At 39.0% G+C, this 21,918-nt stretch overlaps 1 protein-coding gene across 5 annotated transcripts in view; it reads right to left on the bottom strand.

Moving 5' to 3' along the window:
• The window catches only part of FAM122C (family with sequence similarity 122C), a 57,202-nt gene that overhangs the window by 14,707 nt on the left and 20,577 nt on the right, over positions 1-21,918 (bottom strand). For all 5 annotated transcript variants that reach the window (XM_030933893.1, XM_030933894.1, XM_030933891.1 and 2 more), the window contains exon 4: positions 10,445-10,501. In XM_030933893.1, the coding sequence (XP_030789753.1) occupies positions 10,445-10,501 (57 nt within the window). The remainder of the gene's footprint in view (positions 1-10,444; positions 10,502-21,918) is intronic.

Raw genomic sequence — 21,918 nt, 5'->3', positions numbered from 1 at the left:
CAGATTTAGAGATAGTGAGACTACCTTGGCTGAAACTGAGTTTGTGCTACAAAGTAATGAGAGAGAAAACAGGAGAGGTAAGACAGGGCCAGATTTACAGGTTCTTAAATAATCAAAAAGTTTGAATTTAAAGAATTTGGGCAGAATCACGTTGTTGTCAGGACCACAGGCTTTGGAGACAAACAGAACTGAGTCAAATCCCAGCTCTATAAACCTACTACCTGTGCAAACTTAGGCAGGTGACGTCACCTGAGCGTCAATTTCTTCATCCATATGAAGAATGAGGATGATGAGGTAGCTGTACAGTTCTCACTACACTGCCTAGCAAACAGTTCAGTGCTTAAGACATATTAGCTATTTTTATTATTATTCAATAGGTAATGGGAAGTCATTGTGACATTTTGTATGGGGGGGAAGAAAGTGAAAATGATGTTTAAAAAAAAAAAAAAGTTGGCCAGGTGTGGTGGCTCATTGCCTGTAATCCCAGCACTTTAGGAGGCTGAGGTGGGTGGATCACGAGGTCAGGAGATTGAGACCATCCTGGCTAACATGGTGAAACCCCATTTCTACTAAAAATACAAAAAGTAGCCGGACGTGGTGGCGGGTGCCTGTAGTCCCAGCTACTCGGGAGGCTAAGGCAGGAGAATGGCATGAACCCGGAAGGCAGAGGGCAGAGGTTGCAGTGAGCCGAGATCATGCTGCTGCACTCCAGCCCGGGTGACAGAGTGAGACTCTGTCTCAAAAAAAAAAAAAAATTTTATCTTGGTCTTGATTGTGGAAGTTGGATTCAACTGGGAGAGACAGAAAAATCTATTGGGATATTATTTCAGTAATCTAGACCCAAGGGACAGAAGAAGGAAGTGGCAGTGACAACAAAGAGGACATTGTCAAGGAAGAATTAGTAGGATTAGAGGCCTTATTGGATATGGTAGAAAAATAAGGAAGAAGTGAAGATAAATCAAGAGCTTCGAGTCTTAAAACTGTGACTATTTTGATACTATACAATGAGGTATCAAATCGAGAGCTTTGAGTCTTAAAACTGTGGCTATTTTGATACTATACAATGAGGTATCAAATCGAGAGCTTTGAGTCTTAAAACTGTGACTATTTTGATACCACACAATGAGGTACAGAAAATGAGTGAACTGGAGAAGGTAATTTAAGAAGATAATTAGTCTTTTAAAAACAATGGAATAACAGTAAATGCAGCAAAATGTAACTGTTAGTAGAGTTCTTCGATTTAATATTATATAGATATTCTCCTCTAGTGTGAAGCTCAAAGTATTTGGTAGTTCATTTGGTCAACAAGTAAACAGCAGGTAGTTCTGTGAAACTGAGATGGAATTCTGCTTAATATTCCTCCCACTGAAAGTTGGCGCATTAGCCAAAATCAGCTATTGAAGGTTGTTAGGAGAAGAGTGTTGACTCTTTTTCATTTACGTCTTGCCTATTTCCAAAATGGATTTGCGATGGCTTATAATAAAATAAGATTGTTAAAATAAGTATAAAAGGTCAAGAGCCATGCATTATAACTGTAAGAAGCAGAGTACAGTACACTGGAAACCTAGTTTAAGGACAGTTATTATACTTGGATGTTAAAGTTAGCTTTCCATTTTTCAGGATACATGGTAAAAATGGGAACTGTAAGTTACCAACTTTTGCTCTCCGAGGAGACAACATCTGAAAGATTTTAGTTGCTGAGTGCCTGCACAGTACCCAATAAAGGCTTGTTGAAAGAATGAAACTATCTGTAAACTAAGATCAAATTAAATTTTTTTTTTTTTTTTTTTTTTTTTGAGAAGGAGTCTCACTTTGTCACCCAGGCTGGAGTGAGTGCGTGGCACAATCTCAGCTCACTGCAACCTCTGGCTCCCAGGTTCAAGTGATTCTTCTGCCTCAGTCCCCCAAGTAGCTGGGATTACAGGCATGCCTCACCAGGCCTGGCTAATTTTTATATATTTAGTAGAGACAGGGTTTCTCTATGTTGATCAGGCTGATCTCAAACTCCCGATCTCAGGTGATCCGCCTGCCTCGGCCTTCCAAAGTGCTGGGATTACAGGCGTGAGCCACCGTGCCCGGCCAGCAAATTAAAAAAAAAATTTTTTTTAAAAGACGGAGTCTTGTTATGTTGCCCAGGCTGGTCTTGAACTCCTGGCCTCAAGTGATCCTCCTGCTTCGGCCTCTCAAGTCCCTGAAATTACAGGCACGAGCCACCACGCCTAGCTCAATTTCTTTTTATTGATTTTTACTTTAGACACTGCAGAGAGAGTCAAGTTGTTACTGGGTGCCAATGATTCATATCCTGTTTAACAAATCAGGAATTAAATATAAAGCTATATAATAAAAAACTGTGAGCAAACTGTTATGGGTTGAATTGTGTCCCCCCAAATTCCTATGTTGAAGTCCTAATCCCCAGTGCCTCAGGATGTGACCTTATTTAGAGACAGAATATTTTCAGAAGCAAGCAGGTTAGGATGAGGTCATTAGGGTGGGCCCTAATCCAATATGACTGCTGTCCTTCATGAAAAGGAGAAACTTAGAAACAAACACATGTGCAGGGAGAACACTATGTGAACATGAAGATAGTCATCAACAAGCCAAGGGCAGAGGCCTGGAGCAGATCCTCCCTCACAGACCTTAGAAGGAATCAACCCTCCTGACACCTTTATCTCAGACTTCTAGCCCTAAGAAATGTGAAACAATATATTTCTGTTGTTTAAGCTACCCAGTTTGTGATACTTTGTTATGGCAGCCTGAGCAAACTAATATACAAACTGTTTCTGCATGGCACTTATTTATGTTTAGAGCTTTGGGAAACAGGGAACTACAGACTGAATGCATTCAGATCTTTTGGAATACGAGCTCAATTTTTATTAGGGGCCACACGTGGTGGCTCATGCCTGTAATGCCAGTACCTCGGGAGACTGATGCAGGAGTACCACTTGAGGCCAGGATTTCAGGACCAGCCAGGGTACCACAGGGAGATGTCATCTCTACAAAAAATTTAAAAAATTGGCCAGGCGTGTTGGCTCACGCCTGTAATCCCAGCACTTTGGGATGCCGAGGCGTGTGGATCACCTGAGGTCAGGAGTTCTAGACCAGTCAGACCAATATGGTGAAATCCCATCTCTGCTAAAAATATAAAAGGTAGCCGAGCATGGTGGTGACTCCAGTCAGACCAATATGGTGAAATCCCATCTCTTCTAAAAATACAAAAGTTAGCCGGGCATGGTGGTGGGTGCCTGTAGTCCCAGCTACTCGGGAGACTGAGACAGGAGAATTGCTTGAACCTGGGAGGCAAAGGTTGCAGTGAGCCGAGATCATGCCACTGCACTCCAGCCTAGGCGACAAAGCGAGACTCCATCTCAAAAATAAATAAATAAATAAATAAATAAATAAATAAATAAATAAAAATAAAATAAAAAATTATCCAGGCATGGTGGTGTGCACCTGTAGTCCTAGCTAGTCAGGAGGCTAAGGCAAGAGGATCACTTTAACCCAGTAGTTCGAGGCTGCGGTGAGCTATGATCATGTCACTACACTCCAGTCTGGGCAACAGAGCAAGACCCTGTCTAAAAAAAAAAATAAAATAAAATTTTTATTAGGAAAGGAAAATTACACAAAATAATTCCTATTTAGGAATAATAACTGTGTTTAGAAAATTAACTTCTAGCTTGATAGTCTCAATCTCTTTAATACTTAGAAAGCAGCTAACAACAACAGTTGAGAAGAAATTGTCCATTAATTGCTTAATAAGAAAGGTGTAACATAAACCAAATATTGGCCCAGAACCTAACATTGACTTGGGGCTGTGTGCTCATTTAAAATTAAAAGCAAATTTCATCATACTATTTTACAGGAGGCCAGGCACGGTGGCTCATGCCTGTAATCCCAGCACTTTGAGAGGCCAAGATGGGCGGATCACTTGAGGTCAGGAGTTTGAGACCAGCCTGGCCAACATGGTGAAACCCCCTCTCTACTTAAAAAAAAAAAAAAAAAATAGCTGGGTGGGGTGGTGGGCGCCTGTAATCCCAGCTACTCGGGAGGCTGAGGCTAGAGAATCTCTTGAACCAGGGAGGCAGACGTTGCAGTGAGCCGAGATTGCACCACTGCACTCCAGCCTGGGCGACAGAGTAAGACTCTGTCTAAAAACAAAAACATAAAAAAACTATTTTACAGGAAATACAGAGGATAAAAGAACATATTAACACCACATGAAAACAAAATCAGAATGTGGGACATTATACAGGACAAATGGCCTCCCTGGTTTGTTCAATAAATAAGAGGCATGGAACAAAAAACAGGCAGAAAATGCTGTTTTACAGCATGGTACTGGTATCAAAACAGACATATAGACCAATGGAACAGAACAGAGACCTCAAAAATAACATCACACATCTACAACCATCTGCTCTTCAACAAACCTGACGAAAACAAGCAATAGGGAAAGGATTTCCTATTCAATAAATGGTGCTTGGAAAACTGGCTAGCCATATGCAGAAAACTGAAACTGGACCCTTCCTTGTACTTTACACAAAAATTAACTCAAGATGGATTAAAGATTTAAATGTAAAACCCAAAACCATAAAAACCCTAGAAGAAAACCTAGGCAATACCATTCAGGACATAGGCATGGGCAAAGACTTCATGACAAAAATGCCAAAAGCAATTCCAACAAAAGCGAAAATTGACAAATAGGATCTAATTAAACTAAAGAACTTTTGCACAGCAAAAGAAATTATCATCAGAGTGAACAGGCAACCTACAGCATAGGAGATAAGTTTTGCAATCCACCCATCTGTCAAAGGTCTAATATCCAGAATCTACAAGGAACTGAAACAAGAAAATGCAACCCCATCAAAAAGTGGGCAAAAGATATGAACAGACACTTCTCAAAAGAAGACATTTATGCGGCCAACAAACATATGAAAAAAACTTCAACATCACTGATCATTAGTGAAATGCAAATCAAAACCACAATGACATACCATCTCATGCCAGTCGGAATGGTGATGATTAAAAAGTCAAGAAACAATAGATGCTGGCAAGGCTGTGGAGAAACAGGAATGCTTTTATACTGTTGGTGGGAATATAAATTAGTTCAACCATTGTGGAAGACAGTGTGGCAATTCCTCAAGGATCTAGAACCAGAAATATCATTTGACCCAGAAATCCCATTACCGAGTATATACCCAAAGGAATATAAATCATTCTACTATAGACACATGCACAGGCATGCTTACTGCAGCACTATTTACAACAGCAAAGACATGGAACCAACCTGAATGCCCATCAATGATAGACTAGATAAAGAAAATTTGGTACATATACACCATGGAATACTATGCAGCCATAAAAAGGAATGAGATCATATCCTTTTCAGGGACATGGATGAAGCTGGAAGCCATCATCCTCAGCAAACTAACACAGGAACAGGAAACCAAACACTGCATGTTCTCACTCATAAGTGGGAGTTGAACAATGAGAACACATGGACACAGGGAGGGGAACAACACACATCAGGGCCTGTTGGGGGGTGGGTGGCGAGGGGAGGGAACCTAGATGACAGATCAATAGGTGCAGCAAACCACCATGGCACACATATACCTATGTAACAAACCTGCACATTCTGCCCATGTATCTTGGAACTTAAGTAAAATAAAATAAAATAAAAATGCTGTTTTAAATAAAAGAGATCTAAGAGATATATATCAACTAAATGTCATATTTGGATTGTGTTTGGATCAGTTAAAAATGCATTTTTGAGAATTAGGAAAAATATAACGTGGATTTAGATGACATTAAGGAATAAGATAATTTGTTATGCATAATTATGGCATTGTGATTATGGGGAAAAAAAGTCCTTCTCATGCCCATAAACTTGGGTAAAAAGATATGTCAGAAATTTACTTTAAAGCACTCTCTCCCACCCCTAAAAGAGAAGCAGATAGATGAAAAAGGATATACAAAATGTGGATAATTGTTAAAGCTGTGTGTTAGGTATATGGAGATTCTACATTCTATGTTTTAAATTTTCCATTTAAAAAGATTTTTTTTAATGCAGTACTCTTGGCACTATGTATAATTACTTACAGTCATCCCTTGGTATATGTGGGGAATTGGTTCCAATACCGCCCCCCACCCCCCCACCCCCCGACATATACCAAAATCCACACATCCTCAAGTCCACAGTGGGCCTTCTGGAACCCTAGGATACAAAAAGTCAGCCATACATATAGGAGGGTTTCACATCACAACAATACTGTATTTTTGATCTCCATTATCTGTGTATAAGTGCACCCACACCATTCAAATCCATGTTGTTCAAGTTTGGAAGTTCCTCAAAAAATGAAAAATAGAGTTACCATATGATCCAGCAATCTCACTCCAAGGTATATCACCCACCAAAAAAGAAATCAGTATATGGAAGAAATATCTACACTCCCATGTTTATTGCAGCACTGTTTACAATAGCTAAGATTTGGAAGCAGCCTAAGTGTTCATCAACAGATGAATGGATAAAGAAAATGTGATACATATAAACAGTGGAGTACTATTCAGCCGTAAAAAGAATGAGATCCAGGCTGGGCACGGTGGCTCACGCCTATAATCCCAGCACTTTGGGAGACCGAGGCAGGCAGGATCACCTGATGTCAGGAGTTTGAGACCAGCCTGGGCAACATGGCGAAACCCTGTCTCTACAAAAAATACAAAAATTAGTCTGTCGCAGTGGCATGGGCCTATAATCCCAGCTACTCAGGAGGCTGAGGCAGGAGAATCACTTGAACCTGGGAGGCAGAGGTTGCAGTGAGCTGAGATGGCGCCACTGTACTCCAGCCTGGGTGATAGAACGAGACTGTCTCAAAAAAAAAAAAAAAAAAAAAAAAAAAAAGCAAAAAACAAATGAGATCCAGTCATTTGCAGCAACATGGATGAAACTGGAGGTCATTATGTTAAGTGAAATCAGCCAGGCACAGAAAGACAAACATCGCATGTTCTAACTTATCTTCTTTTTTATTTTTTTTGAGACGGAGTCTCATTCTGTCACCTAGGCTGGAGTGCAGTGGCGTGATCTCGGCTCACTGCAACCTCCGCCTGCCAGGTTCAAGTGATTCTCTAGTCTCAGCCTCCTGAGTAGCTGAGATGACAGGCGCCCACCACCACACATGGCTAATTTTTGTATTTTTAGTAGAGACGGGGTTTCACCATGTTGGCCAGGCTGGTCTCGAACTCCTGACCTCAAGTGATCTGCCCGCCTCAGCCTCCCAAAGTGCTGGGATCCACAGGCATGAGCCACCGTGCCCAGCCTCATGTTCTTGCTTATTTGTGGGAGGTAAAAATTAAAACACTTGAACTCATAGAGATAGAGATTAGAAGGATGGTTACAAGGCTGGGAAGGGTAAATGAGGGGTGGCAAGGAAGTGGGATGGTTAATGGGTACAAAAATATAGTTAGAAAGAACAAATAAGACTCAGTATTTGCTAGCACAACAGGGTGACTCTAGTCAATAATAATTTAATTGTACATTTAAACATAACTAAAAGTATAGTTGAATTGTTTGTAACACAACGGATAAATGCTTGAAGGGATGGATACTCCATTTACCCTGATGTGATTATTACATGTTGCATGCCTATATCGAAGTTATCTCATGTACCCCGTGGCACCCATAAAAATTAAATTAATTACTTTTTAAAAACCCAGGTTGTTGAAGGGTCAGTTGTAATTCTTTTCATCCTCAAAACGATTCTATGAGATAGCCAATATTATTCCCCCCATTTTGATAAAATCAATGCCCTTATTAATGTTGTTAAAGTGAAAGTTCAGAAGGTAATGGGGAGAGAACCACACATTTCCGTTTTGCACTTAAAGGGTTAAGTTTAATAGGGACAAAGAAGTCAGCCAAAGAATGCATGTAAAGAAATATGCAACTTATGCCAGGCACAGTGGCTCACCCCTGTAATCCCAGTACTTTGGGAGGCTGGAGGCTGAGGTGGGCAGATCACTTGAGGTCAGGAGTTCGAGACCAGCCTGACCAACATGGTGAAATCCCATCTCTACTAAAAATACAAAAAAATTAGCCGGGTGTGGTGGCATGCACCTGTGATCCCAGCTACTCGGGAGGCTGAGGCAGGAGAATCCCTTGAACCCAGGAGGTGGAGATTGTAGTGAGCTGAGATAGCACCACTGCACTCCCGCCTGGGCGACAGAGTAAGACTCCGTCTCAAAAAAAAAAGAAAAAAAAAGAAATATGCAACTTAAGATATCTATCAGACCATTAAACTGCTGAAAATAAGTCTTAATTTTCCACTCAATCAGTATCCAGATTGAAAATTAATGTTTTTCTGTTTTCCCATCTCATTCATTTTCTACTTATATTTCATTTTTAAATGTTTATAATATATATTATGTTACTATGGAAATAAACTGCATTAAACTTATATTCCTAACCAGTGTAAATTAGTATTTATATCAAGCTTTGTCAGCAAATAGCAACACGTAACCCGTTTTCAAATATTTGGTTTAATTTAGGAAAAGCAAAGAAACGTATTGCACAGATAAACCAGAGGTAACTTTAACTACTTCTTTGAACTTGTTTCATTCCTTAAGAATTTCTAAAATAGCTACATACAAAGACAGGAGTAAAAGCAACTTTTACCTACTAAAAAGTAAAAAAAAAAAAAAAAAAAAAAAAAGCCTGGCGTGGTGGCTTACACCTGTAATCCCTGCAATTTGGGAGGCCGTGGTGGTCAGATGACCTGAGGTCAGGAGTTTGAGACCAGCCTGGCCAATATGATGAAACCCCGTCTCAACAAAAAATACAAAAATTAGCCGGGCATGGTTGCAGGCACCTGTAATCCCAGCTACTCGGGAGGCTTAGGCAGGAGAATTGCATGAACCCGGGAGGTAGAGGTTGCAGTGAGCCAAGATGGAGCCATTGCACTCCAGTCTGTGCAACAGAGCGAAACTCTGTCTCAAAAAAAAAAAAAAAAAAAAAAAAAGAAAAAAAACGTTTTTACCATACTTTCCTGCTAGTGGATAAGCTGACCTTAGGGAAGCCATGCCACAGGGGTAAAAGGGAGAGAGGGAAAGGAAGCAAGAGTTGGAGGACTAACAACTAGGATTACAAGACGGTATTACGGGCTTTGTGCACTGAAACAGGGAAAGGGGAGCTAGAAAATAATCCAGTAATTTGGGGCCAAATCTTGGCTCTGACATTCACCAACTCTGGACATTGGGTAAATTGCTAAATTTCTCCCCTTTTTAGTTTCTGACCTTATAAAGTTATTGCAAGATAAAATGAGACCACAAATGGAAAGTACCTATTAGTGCTAAGTGAATAATAAGCCTCTCTTGGGGGGAAAAACGTCTGCTTGTAACTGGGTCAAAAAAAAAAAAAAAAAAAAAAAAACCACCTGTGGCATAGTGGTGATTTGATCTTTTGAGTTCTGTGGCTTATCCTTGGATAATTAAAAGGTTGAATTCTGTATTATGCTTGTGCTATTAAGCACGCATGTGCACATGAGTGCACACCCACCCACACACACCTTCCCAACCACACACACAAACACAAACACACACACACACACACACACACACAGACGCGCATGAGTGTACATGGGCACAAAATATAAACCAGTGAGGTACAATGTGTCCCTGAACTCAGATCACTAAGAAGTTAACACAAAACAATAGCATGAAGCCCATTTTATCTGTCAAAAAACTCATCTGAGGGTTAAAAAAATAATGATAACTACAGTTATTATGAAGCTAAAAATTAATTTTTGTGTATAACATTCCATTTTCAGATCCCGGGAAGAACGAAGCTAGACTCAAGGTATAAGAGTATGTAGTATTTCCAGAAATTATTAATTAAAACAGTTAATAAGCCAAATAAAGGGCTTCTTAGTTTGTTTTATCTTTTTTCAAAGAAATCATTCCTAGAAATAAAAACTTGCCGGGCGCGGTGGCTCACGCCTGTAATCCCAGCACTTTGGGAGGCCGAGGTGGGTGGATCACGAGGTCAGGAGATCGAGACCATCCTGGCTAACACAGTGAAACCCCATCTCTACTAAAAATACAAAAAAACTAGCAGGGCGAGGTGGCGGGCGCCTGTAGTCCCAGCTACTCGGGAGACTGAGGCAGGAGAATGGCGTGAACCCGGGAGGTGGAGCTTGCAGTGAGCCGAGATCGTGCCACTGTGCTCCAGCCTGGGGGCAGAGATGCACATGTACCCTAGAACTTAAAGTATAATAAAAAAAAAAAAAAAAAAAAAGAAAACCATAAAATAAAAAAATAAAAAAATAAAAAAATAAAAAAAAAGAAATGAAAACTTAATTACATGTGACCTCACTTAGAATTACTGAAACATAGGTATTTTCACAAAGAAAAATAAAATTTACTTTTTTAAATGACCAGTTGTCAGTTTGGAAAGTCTTCTTACCTGTTTGATTTGATGAAGGCGGCTGATGGAACCACGAAAGGGAGAAGGTGGCAACAACTGAAATTTAAAATGTAGATGTCAAGCTTGCTTTAATGTTTCTGATTAATTATATCTAAACATTAAGTCAATGTTGAATTACCTAAAATAATTATTTAGTGTCCTACGCATGTCAGCAACAGTATCAGTTAGGTTCAAAGTTAAAAAAAGATCCAACTGAATCTTGACTGAAAATTATACTAATCAAAAATCAACACTTTCCAAAACAGAACAAAATAACTGTTATCATAATAAATACAGAGTAGAACATCAATAGAAGATTTTGTTTGTCTCTACCTTTTCTTTCCTAAGGCACTAGATCTTAAAATTGCCTCATTTTTCTTGCCAGTTTTAGCCCATCATTAAAGCTTAGGAGAGGTATTACCCAGAACAAAAAGCTGAAACAGTCATTGAATCAGTAGCTAGCTTGCCAAGCATACTGCCCCAAAATCATAAACAGAATAACTACATCAAATATCCTGGAATCTAGCTGGGAAACTAAACTTTCATAATATGGAATGACTTTAAGGTAATCACTTTCAAGTCATTTAGCATATTTTACTGTTGGTTGCTAAGATACTTCTTGTCTAGGTCCTTTCTCTTTTTCGGGGCTACTTTTTCCTTTTCAGTCTTCTCTCAAAGCTTATGAGGACCCACACAAGAGGGGAATGAAAGAATGGAGGCATTTAAAGCTAAGTGTGAAAATGAGGCTTGAAAATTATCTTCAGAATTCATTTGTAAACTCTTTCTGTACCGTGGTTATTTCTTAAAATGCCAGATAATGTGTTTACCATATCTTAGTTTCAAATTCTATCTTAAGAGCATATTGAGTTGTACATTCAAAATATTGAATAAGGTTGGGCACGGTGGCTCATGCCTGTATTCCCAGCACTTTGGGAAGCCAAGGCAGGCAGATCACTTGAGGCCAGGAGTTCGAGACCAGCCTGGCCAACATGGTGAAACCCCATCTCTACTAAAAATACAAAAATTAGCCGAGTGTGGTGGCACATGCCTCTAATCCCAGCTACTTGGGATTTTTAAGAAAAAGAAAAGAAAGGACCTGGAGGCCAGGCACGGGGGACTCATGCCTATTATCCTGGCACTTTGAGAGGATCACTTGAGGCCAGGAGTTCAAGACCAGCCTGCGCAAGATGGTAAAAACCCACATATATATGTGTGTGTGTGTGTGTGTGTATATATAGTGTATATAGTATATATATATAGTGTACATAGTATAGTGTATATATATAGTGTATATATTAATACTTTAAGCAACATATAATGAGTGAGGTAATATATTCCTTAAAAAGCAATATGATACATTTTAAAACCCAATAGAAATTCAGACTATCTGCTTCATAGAAACACTTATTTATCCAACACATACTTTATTTTATTTATTTATTTATTTATTTATTTATTTATTTATTTATTTAGAGATGGTGTCTTGCTGTGTTGCCTAGGCTGGAGTGTGTGTGTGTATATATATATACATATATATATATATATATAGAGAGAGAGAGAGAGAGAGAGAGAGAGAGCACACTGAGCTAGGCCCTGAAGATCCAAAGATAAATAAGACATTTTCCTGTCCTTGAGCAAGTCAAAGTCTAATTAGGGGAAACTAGGTCACAGTCAAATGGCAGAACAGAGTTATGATTTGGGTTCAAGGGACAGAGTTCAAAGGACAGAGAACTCTGTGTGGGTCTTGGAGAAGTCTTCACAGAGGAGTAGCAATTCATTAGATAGAGAAGAGGAGGGAGGACATTTCAAGGAGTGAGAGGAAACACTCAGGCAGAGAGGAATGTTCAGGGAACAGAGAGGTTCAGGGTGGCTGAAACTTAGTACTTGCAAGGGTGCAGCAGGAAACAAATTTAGGGAAATTAGACTAAAACCAGATTGTAGTTTTTGGACTTTAGCCTTTGAGCACAATAGGAAACCCAGAGCATAGATTCCTCTGAGTTCTTAAACCTCAAAGGTTGTTTAAACAAGATCATATCTACTTTAGAAAGGTAACCCGAGCAACATTATGCAGAGCACATTGATGGTGGATGGAAGACGGACTAGACGCAGGGTCACAGGCCAGGTCACAGATGGCGAGAGTCTAAATGAAAAAGGGAGAGTGAAGACAAGGAGGTAGATTGGAGAAATGACCAGAAGGATGAAAAAGAGGTTGCTAAGGTTCCCAGTAGAAACCAATAGATGGAGTGTGGCCATGAAAGGCAGTAAGAGGAGTAAGTGAGTGAGTGGAGGCAAGATGAGTGTTCAAAAAGTATGTGTTGGGCCAGGTGTGGTGGCTCATGCCTGTAATTCCAGCACTTTGGGAGGGGGAGGTGGAGGCGGGTGGATCACTTGAGGTCAGGAGTTCAAGACCAGCCTGGCCAATATAGTGAAATCCTGTCTCTCCCAAAACTACAAAAATTAGCCAGGCATGGTGGCAGGTGACTGGAACCCCAGCTACTCAGGAGGCTGAGGCAGAAGAATTGCTTGAACCCAGGAGGCAGAGCTTACAGTGAACTGAGATCGTGCCACTGCACTCCAGCCTAGGCAACAGAGCAAGACACCATCTCTAAATAAATAAATAAATTAATTAAAATAAAGTATGTGTTGGATAAATAAATGTTTCTATGAAGCAGATAGTCTGAATTTCTGTTGGGTTTTAAAATGTATCATATTGCTTTTTAAGGAATATATTACCTCACTCATTATATGTTGCTTAAAGTATTAAAATCAGTTTGTTTGTTTTTTTCAAATCATTTGCTATAAAGTAGAAGAAACAGCCAAGGTTGTAAAAATAACAATAGAAAATTGGTACGTGGGTAATTGAAAATTTACTACAAATAAATTTTATTTGACAATTAGCAACAACTACTTCACCACACTAATTCGCTATTGTCAAAATATGGCTAGCTGTTAAGTATTTCACTATTTTTTGAATACTTGCTATGTTTAATGAGCTATTTTTCTGCTCAGAGGGGAATGAGAGAATTGTTTTCTTAAAAAAAAAAAAAAAAGACAGCTAATAAGCTGTTGCTATTACTCTCAGTGATTACTCAGAGACCTTACAACCCACTGAAGAAACCAGTCTTGGAAGCAGATTTTATATAAGAGACAAGGAAGTGCACGCCAAATGAAAGCAAAGTAGGGTGGGAATAAAAAGCAAAGATGAAGTGGGTGTGTGTAGGGGGTGGGAGGTGGAAGACAAATAAGAAAGGCATAAGGTGGTATTTCAGTTGGACCTTTAGGACAAGGAGTTTGCCAGCACAAGCAACAGAAAAGTGAAAGTGCTTGGCATGTGTTAAGATGGGATATTGGCCCTGTGTGAGTGGAACACCAAGAGTTCATGGAGGGAGAAAGGACTCTGAGGCCAAAAGTGTGAAGATACTAGAAAGCTTTAAATGTCATGCTCAAAGAGTTTGAACTGTGGAAAAATGATCTACTCTGTTATACATAGGAGAAGAGCAGGTTACACCTAATGGCACCATCTATTTAACTTTGGAATAGACATACTCAGATATCATCAGCCCTAAGCCTGGTTCTATTGCTATCCAGAGAATGGGTATAAACATGTCACGCTGGACGTGGTGGCTCACACCTGTAATCCTAGCACTTTGGGAGGCCAAGGTGGGCAGATCACTTGAGGTCAGGAGTTCAAGACTAGCCTGGCCAACATGGTGAAACCCCATCTCTACTAAAAATACAAAAAAAAAAAAAAAAAAAAAAAAGCCAGGTGTGGTGGCAGTCGCCTATAATCTCAGCTACTCTGGAGGCTGCCACAGGAGAAATCACTTGAACCTGGGAGGTGGAGGTTGCAGTCAGCCAAGATTGCACCACTGCACTCCAGCCTGGATGACAGAGCAAGACTGACTCAAATAATAATAATAATAATAAAAATCTGACAGTTGTGGACTCTTGACTGGTGTGTAACTCAGCTGGTCTGTATTAATCATGTTCCAGGGTTGATATTTTAAGGAAATTTGTAATTGAAACCAATAATGCTATTAGCTGACCCTTCTAACAAAAGTCAGAAATCTTTTCTGGATAAAACTGATATTAAAGGGATACATTGGATATATAATTTGTTGCTATAGGCAATAGTGTTAAGAACAACATGCCAGAGTTGTTGTTTCAAGCATCTACTTATATTAAATATGATAATGGTGATAATGCATGTAATGTGTTTAGCACAGCACCTGGCACACAGTATGTGCTAAATAAATGGTAACTATTACTACTACCACCATTATTACTACCATCATCAAACACTCTAGAATACATCATTTAATGATACATAAACAATTTGGATTATATGCTGAGTATTTATAAAACTAGGCTATCTGTCCCCTGTTACCCAGCAGTTTCCAGTCTTTTCCTATTTGATCTTTTATTTATTTATTTTTAATAGATTTTATTTTTTAGAGCACTCTTCAGTTCACAGTGAAATTGAACAGAAATTATAAAGAGTTCCCACATACCCCTCAGCCCTCACACAGGTGCAGCCTCTCCCACTATCAACATCCCTCACCAGAATGGTGCATTTTTTACAACCAATGAAGCCACATTGGCACATCATTACCACCCAAAGTTCATAGTTTACATTTAGGTTCACTCCTGGTGTTGGACATGCTAAGGGTTTTGTATGACATGCATCCATCATTACAGTATGCTACAGAGTAGTTTCACTGCCCTAAAATTCCTCTATGCTCTGCCGTTTGTCCTGATCTATTTTCTTCTTCTTCTCCTTCTCCCCTTCTCCTTCTCCGTCTTCTTTTTTTTTTTTTTTTTTTTTTTTTTTTGAGAAGGAGTCTCAGTCTGTCACCCAGGCTCAAGTGCAGTGGCCCAATCTTGGCTCACTGCAACCTCCACCTCCTGAGTTTAAGCAATTCTCCTGCCTCAGCCTCCCGAGTAGCTGGGATTACAGGCATGCGCCACCATGCCTGGCTAATTTTTATATTTTTAGTAGAGACAGGATTTCTCCATGTTGGCCAGGCTGATCTCGAACTCCTGGCTTCAAGTGATCCACCCACCTTGGCCTCCCAAAATGCTGGGATTACAGGCATGAGCCACCGGGCCTGGCCCTGATCTTTTCGTTAACAGAAATTGGCTCACATTTTTTTCTCATTATAAAGCATATATATTTAATATATATAATTTTATACATTCTGAGTCTTTTCATGTTAAAATTCATCTGCAACACCATTTTAAGTGCTGAGTATTATACTGTAAGGATGTACCATAATAATAAGCAGCACTTTTATTATGTGCCACACGTTTTATCTCATTCAATTCTCATAGCAACCCCATGAGGTAGGCATTATTATCACCCCCATTTTGCCTCAGAAAAACTGAGGGCTACAGTGATTAAGTAACTTGCCCAAGGAGTTATGCAGTCATTGCTAGAACTGGAATTCAAATACAGGTAATGAAGGCTCTTTCGATTGACCTATTCCCTATTGTTAGACATTCACACTGCTGCCATATTTTTTGCTAGCTCTTGTAAATAATGTTGTAATAATATCTTTTAAGCTAATGTTTGTGCACATCCTTAATTAATTCTTTAGGATCAATTCATAGAGCTGGAATTTCTGGGTTGCAAGGTTGTTGATACAGATCGCCAAGCCGCCCTCCAGAAAACTTACACAAATTTACTTCCCAGTAGTGTATTAGAATACCTATTTCCTTGTACCCTCTCAACATTAGATACTGTGACCTTTTTTCTTTTTTACTTGAATCCCTAATATTGCTAATTTTAAAAATATTTACATTCCCATTCTTAAGGCATACTATAACAATAATCAAACTTTCAAAGCAAGCAGAAAACACTGTGATTTATACAGTTTTGGAGATTCTTCCTCAGTGTTTCCCTTTAGTAACACTAATTGAGAAGTTGTGCAGTGGCATGAACAGAATCTGAAAAATTAAGGTTTTCCTGAAAAAATCTCATCTATACATGGATATATCTGTGTGCATGTATATATTTTGTGTGTATATGCATATACATGTATGTATATATGTATGCATGTACACGTATGTATATATGTATACATGTACATAGAATACATGTATATAAATACACATATATACACACATCTACATACAACAAACACACACACCTTTGAAGAAGTAGAATTTTAATACATTTAATTCATGCTACTAAGGTTCATATCTTCATCAATCAAATGCCCAGAAAATTCACAATATATAACATGAAACAATATGGTTTATAAAGTTTATAATCTAATGAAAAAGATATATAACCTGAACTTAAATGTATACATATATTTTCTACAGAAATTATGACACTTTGGCTATATTAAAATTACATGTCATAAATAAGACAATTATTTTGATTAATTTTTTATTTATTTAATTTTTATTTTAGGTTTGGGGTTACATGTGAAGGTTTGTTACATAGGTAAACACGTGTCACTAGGATTTGTTGTACATATCATTCCTTTTCTTTTTTTCTTTCTCTTTTTTTTTTTTTTTGAGATGGAGTCTCGCTCTGTCACCCAGGCTGGGGTGCAGTGGTGCAATCTCGGCTCACTGCCACCTCCATCTCCCAGGTTCAAGCAATTCTCCTGTCTCAGCCTCCTAAATAGTTGGGACTACAGGCACGTACCATCATGCCCGGCTAATTTTTTTGTATTTTTAGTAGAAATGGGGTTTCACCATGTTGACCAGGCTGGTCTCAAACTCCTGACGTCAGGTGATCTGCCCGCCTTGGCCTCCCAAAGTGCTGGGATTACAGGTGTGAGCCACCGTCCCTGGCCTGTTGTACATACTATTTCATCATCCAGGTAGTAAGCCCAGTACCTACTAGTTTTCTTTTCTGCTTCCCTCCTCACATCCTCCCTGCTCAAGTAGACCCCAGTGTCTGTTATTTCCTTATGTTCGTAAGTTCTTATCATTTAGCTCCCACTTATAAGTGAGAAAACATGGTATGGCAAATTTGTTTCATAAAATAATGATGGAAGACTTCCTAGAAGAGATTATTTTAAATTTATACGTAAGGAATGGGAAGGAACCAGTTTAGGTTCAGGTAAAGGCTTAGGATTTCCCATTGAAAAACTTTATCCAGGAAATCATGAGAAGATTGACTGAAATTGATGACACCAGCAGGCAGATAGTGTGAAATGTCTGAGGTAGGTAGGATTTGAACTTGAGCTACAGAATCATAAGCTATAAGAATGTTTTAATTGGACAAAATGTGGATCAAATATTGTATTGGCTGATTCTTTTAGTAATAATGTGAGAAATTAATTGCAGAAAACAAGGCTTCTGGAAGAGAATTCTCCCCAAATTAAGAACTACAAGTGGTGTTTGCAAAGGAATTACCTTAGATAATTTTTCCACATGAAACAAAGTATTAAAATAGAAATAATGAGTTTACTGAGATGTAATAAATATCACTGGTATCTTCTGTGTAAATTTCCCACTGTGCCTTTTTCTCATGTTCCAGGAAAAAAGTTCTTGGAAGGAACCAAGAGTATCAGCACCAAGGAATGATGTCATGGTGTGAAGGTGGCTGGGAGTAGAAGTAGGGGGAGGTTAGGGAGGGTGCTGGGTGAAGCTAATTCCTAAGAATTATTTCCAGTGAAGGGATTAAGATAGGAGGAAAAACCAAGCTTAGTTTCATTTAAGAGAGATCACAGAAAATTAATATTGTAAAGACATTAAGATTTTTAAAAATTATTTTTCATTTTCCTAGGTTTGCTGTTTTTAAGCCATTTCCTACTATAGTAACTACAGATAAAATGCTCAGAAAATCCTAAACAGAGGGTTGTACACTATGTTTATAAATGTCTCTGCTCAGTTTCAGAAATGATTTAAGATGGTTTATAATGCTACTCAGCATGAACTGAACATGGGCTAGATGCACAGGGCATAAAGTAGGATCAGGAATGTATTACATGCTTGCGACTTTGTGGGCCATACACTAGATTTGGGGTTTGTGGTTGCCAATATGAAAAGCAAAACCTAATGAGACAGATGTCAGTAGGCCTAAAATTAGAACAGAGGAATTGCTCAAGAAAAGCACAACCTTTTCTCTTAGGAAGATGAGACATTTCCCCTGCTTCCTTTGGAAGAGGAGGGGGTGGGGATGGAGAAGTGACGCAGTGACACCCAGATTGAGCAGAAGGGCCAGAATTCCTGGTGGGAGAGAAAGGCACAGGCATGTCAACTTCAGAGTTCTTAGGAGATGAAGCAAAGAGGTGATTTGGGAGAAGGCATAGTCTCAATGTCAGAAGAGGTCTTCGGGCTTCTGTTCAACAGAAGTGGGTGAAGTGATTTCCCGAGAGAAGTGAAGAAAATATTTGCACCTAATTAAACAAAATAATTGTGAGGGAACAGTTTTTTTTTTTTTTTTTTTTTTTACAATACTTGGAAAATACGCATCTTTATTTTTGTGTTGAATGAAACCCATGGCTCTTCAATGCCCTCTGTCACAGTGATTTGTTTCTAAAACAGTTTTACCTATAAATGTATGTATACACACACCATATATATGTATATATGGTATATATGGTGTGTGTGTGTGTATATAAATATTTATTTATTTTTTTTTTCATATGGAGTCTGTCTCTGTCGCCCAGGCTGGAGTGCAGTGGCGGGATCTTGGCTCACTGCAAGCTCCACCCCCTGGGTTCAAGAGATTCTCCTGCCTCAGCCTCCCAAGTAACAAGGATTACAGGCACGTGCCACCACACCTGGCTAATTTTTTGTATTTTTAGTAGAAACAGGGTTTCACTATGTTGGCCAGGCTAGTCTCAAACTCCTGACCTCAAGTAATCCGCCCGCCTGGGCCTCTGAAAGTGCTGGGATTACAGGTGTGACCTACTGCGCCCAGCCTGTTTTACCTATATTTAAATACATGAAAAGTAGCACCAATTTTTAAAATAATGGTAAAATACACTCACATGAAACCTACCATCTCAACTATTTTGAAGCATACAGTTCAGCAGTATTACGTACATTCACATCATTGTGCAGCCAATCTCTAGACTCTTCATCATGCAAAACTGAAACCCTTTAAAACTGTACCCTTGCAAAACTGTATCCTTTAAACTACAACTCCCCATTCCTTCCTCCTCCCAGACCCTAGCAACCACCATTCTACCTTCTATCTCTTTGAATTTGGCTACTTTAGATGCCTGTGGCACCAATTTTAAGGATAGGCCAGTATAGGACATAACCATTAAACTTATAGTTTATGATATCATTCAATAATATTTGTATTTTTTCAAGAATAATGTTTCTATTTTGTAATATAATATCTACTAGAAATGAAAACACCTGTATTGCTCATGCTTTGTGAAAAACATCCAACTAGTATAGAAATGCATAAAGTAAAAATAAAATTCTGCCTATAATGCCATGCTCCAGAGATATATACTAAAGATAGGTTGATAGATATCCTTCTTGACATCTGCAAATATATGTAAGAGCTTGCTATCCATTGATTTTGAACCCTGGGTCTAATTACTAGGTACATAATTAACTGTGGCTGCTGAAGATGGTAGGGTGGAGAGATAGAAGGAACCTGAGTCTCTGATGATGTAATGGGGCCACTGAACTAACCCGGCCTAGAACCTCCTTTTCTTGGGGTTTCTTATTATTTGAGATAGTAAATGTTCCTTATTGTTTAAGTCTCTCTGTTTTTTGTTTGTTTGTTTGTTTTTGTTTTTTTTTGAGACAGAGTCTTACTCTGTCACCCAGGTTGGAGTGCAGTGGCGTGATCTCGGCTCACTGCAAACTCTACCTCCCGGGTTCAAGCGATTTTCCTGCCTCAGCCTACTGAGTAGCTGGGATCACAGGCGCATGCCACCATGCCTGGCTAATTTTTGTATTTTTAGGAGAGACGGGATTTTACCATGTTGGCCAGGCTGGTCCTGAACTCCCAACCTCAGGTGATCTGCCCACCTTGGCCTCCCAAAGTGCTGGGATTATAGGCATAAGCCACTTCGCCCAGGCTGTTTAAGTCTCTTCGAATTGGATTTTACTGCTTTTGCCAAAAGCATTCTAATTCATGTCATTCTCCTAGATAATTCAGCAGTTCTATACTAAAGGTAAGTATATACTTACATATGTCTTATAATAATAATGAAGTGATACTTTGACACAATAAAAGCATATGCATAGTATTGTTATAGCAAGCTAAACCAACAAGCCTTGAAATCCCCATCATCCAATAAGTTAAAATGACTTCAATTCTGCCAAACACAATCTGTTATATAAGATGGTTTATTTTAAATATACATTATATTAAACTGAACATTATGCAAATTAAGAGCCTAGAATTCCTAAGGAATGTTATGCATTTTTAAAATGCCAAGTATCACCGGGCACAGTGGCTTACGCCTATAATCCCAGCACTTTGGGAGGCCAAGGCAGGCGAATCAAGAGGTCGAGTTTGAGACCAGCCTGGCCAATATGGTGAAATCCCATCTCTACTAAAAATGTGAACATTAGCCAAGCGTGGTGGCGCACGCCTGTAGTACCAGCTACTCAGCAGGCTGAGGCAGAAGAATCGCTTGAACCTGGGAGGCAGAGGTTGCAGTGAGCCAAGATCACGTCACTGCACTCCAGCCTGGGCAAGAGATCCATCTCAAAAATAAATAAATAAATAAATAAATAAATAAATAAAGGAAAAGTATCCTTTAAGTGTTTGGTACTAGAAAAAAATATTTTAAAATTATAATTTTTAAAAAGCCGGGTACACTGGTTGCTGACTATATGTACTATTACTGATAAAAAAAAAAAACACATATTTATTGAGCATTTAGTATGTGTCAGTGCTGTGCTGAGTGCTTTATACTGATCAAGGTAATCCACAACAAACTTATAAAGAAGTTACTTTTACATTCCCATTTTACAGATGAGGAATTTGCCCCCCCCCCACCCCCCAAATAACTGAGCTTGGATGTACAGTGTCATTTATAGGTCCTTGGCTCTCAGTTATTCTTCAAAATCAAATCTGGCTTCATCTTACCCCACTCCTCCTTCTATGGAAAGTGCTTTCAAATGTAAGAAGTCATGAGTAATCTCTGTTTTGATAATTCAAAGGACACTTTTCAGTCTGTTTGACTGCTTGACAGCATATGACTTACAACTTTTCCTTGTTTTTTCATGATACTACTCTCTTCTGAAGCCTCCCCCTGCCTCTCTACTTAGTCCATCACTCTTCTTCTGATTGATTTTTAAGTGTTGGTGATTTTTAAAGTTTTGTCCTGCAACTTCTTCTCTGCTCTTTCTATACTCTCTTTGTAGGTAATATCATTCATTCCCACAGCTTTAAATAACAATCTACTGATGATTCCCAAATGGTTATCTCTAGCCCAGATCTCACTCCTGAGCTTCAAACTAGTACATCAAACATCACTAGCTTACATGTCCAAGAGAATCTCAAATGTAACATGTGCAAAGCTAAATTCATC

This window comes from Rhinopithecus roxellana, chromosome 7, assembly GCF_007565055.1.
Source record: "Rhinopithecus roxellana isolate Shanxi Qingling chromosome 7, ASM756505v1, whole genome shotgun sequence".
NCBI lineage: Eukaryota > Metazoa > Chordata > Mammalia > Primates > Cercopithecidae > Rhinopithecus > Rhinopithecus roxellana.
This window is presented reverse-complemented; position numbering and strand designations above follow the sequence as displayed.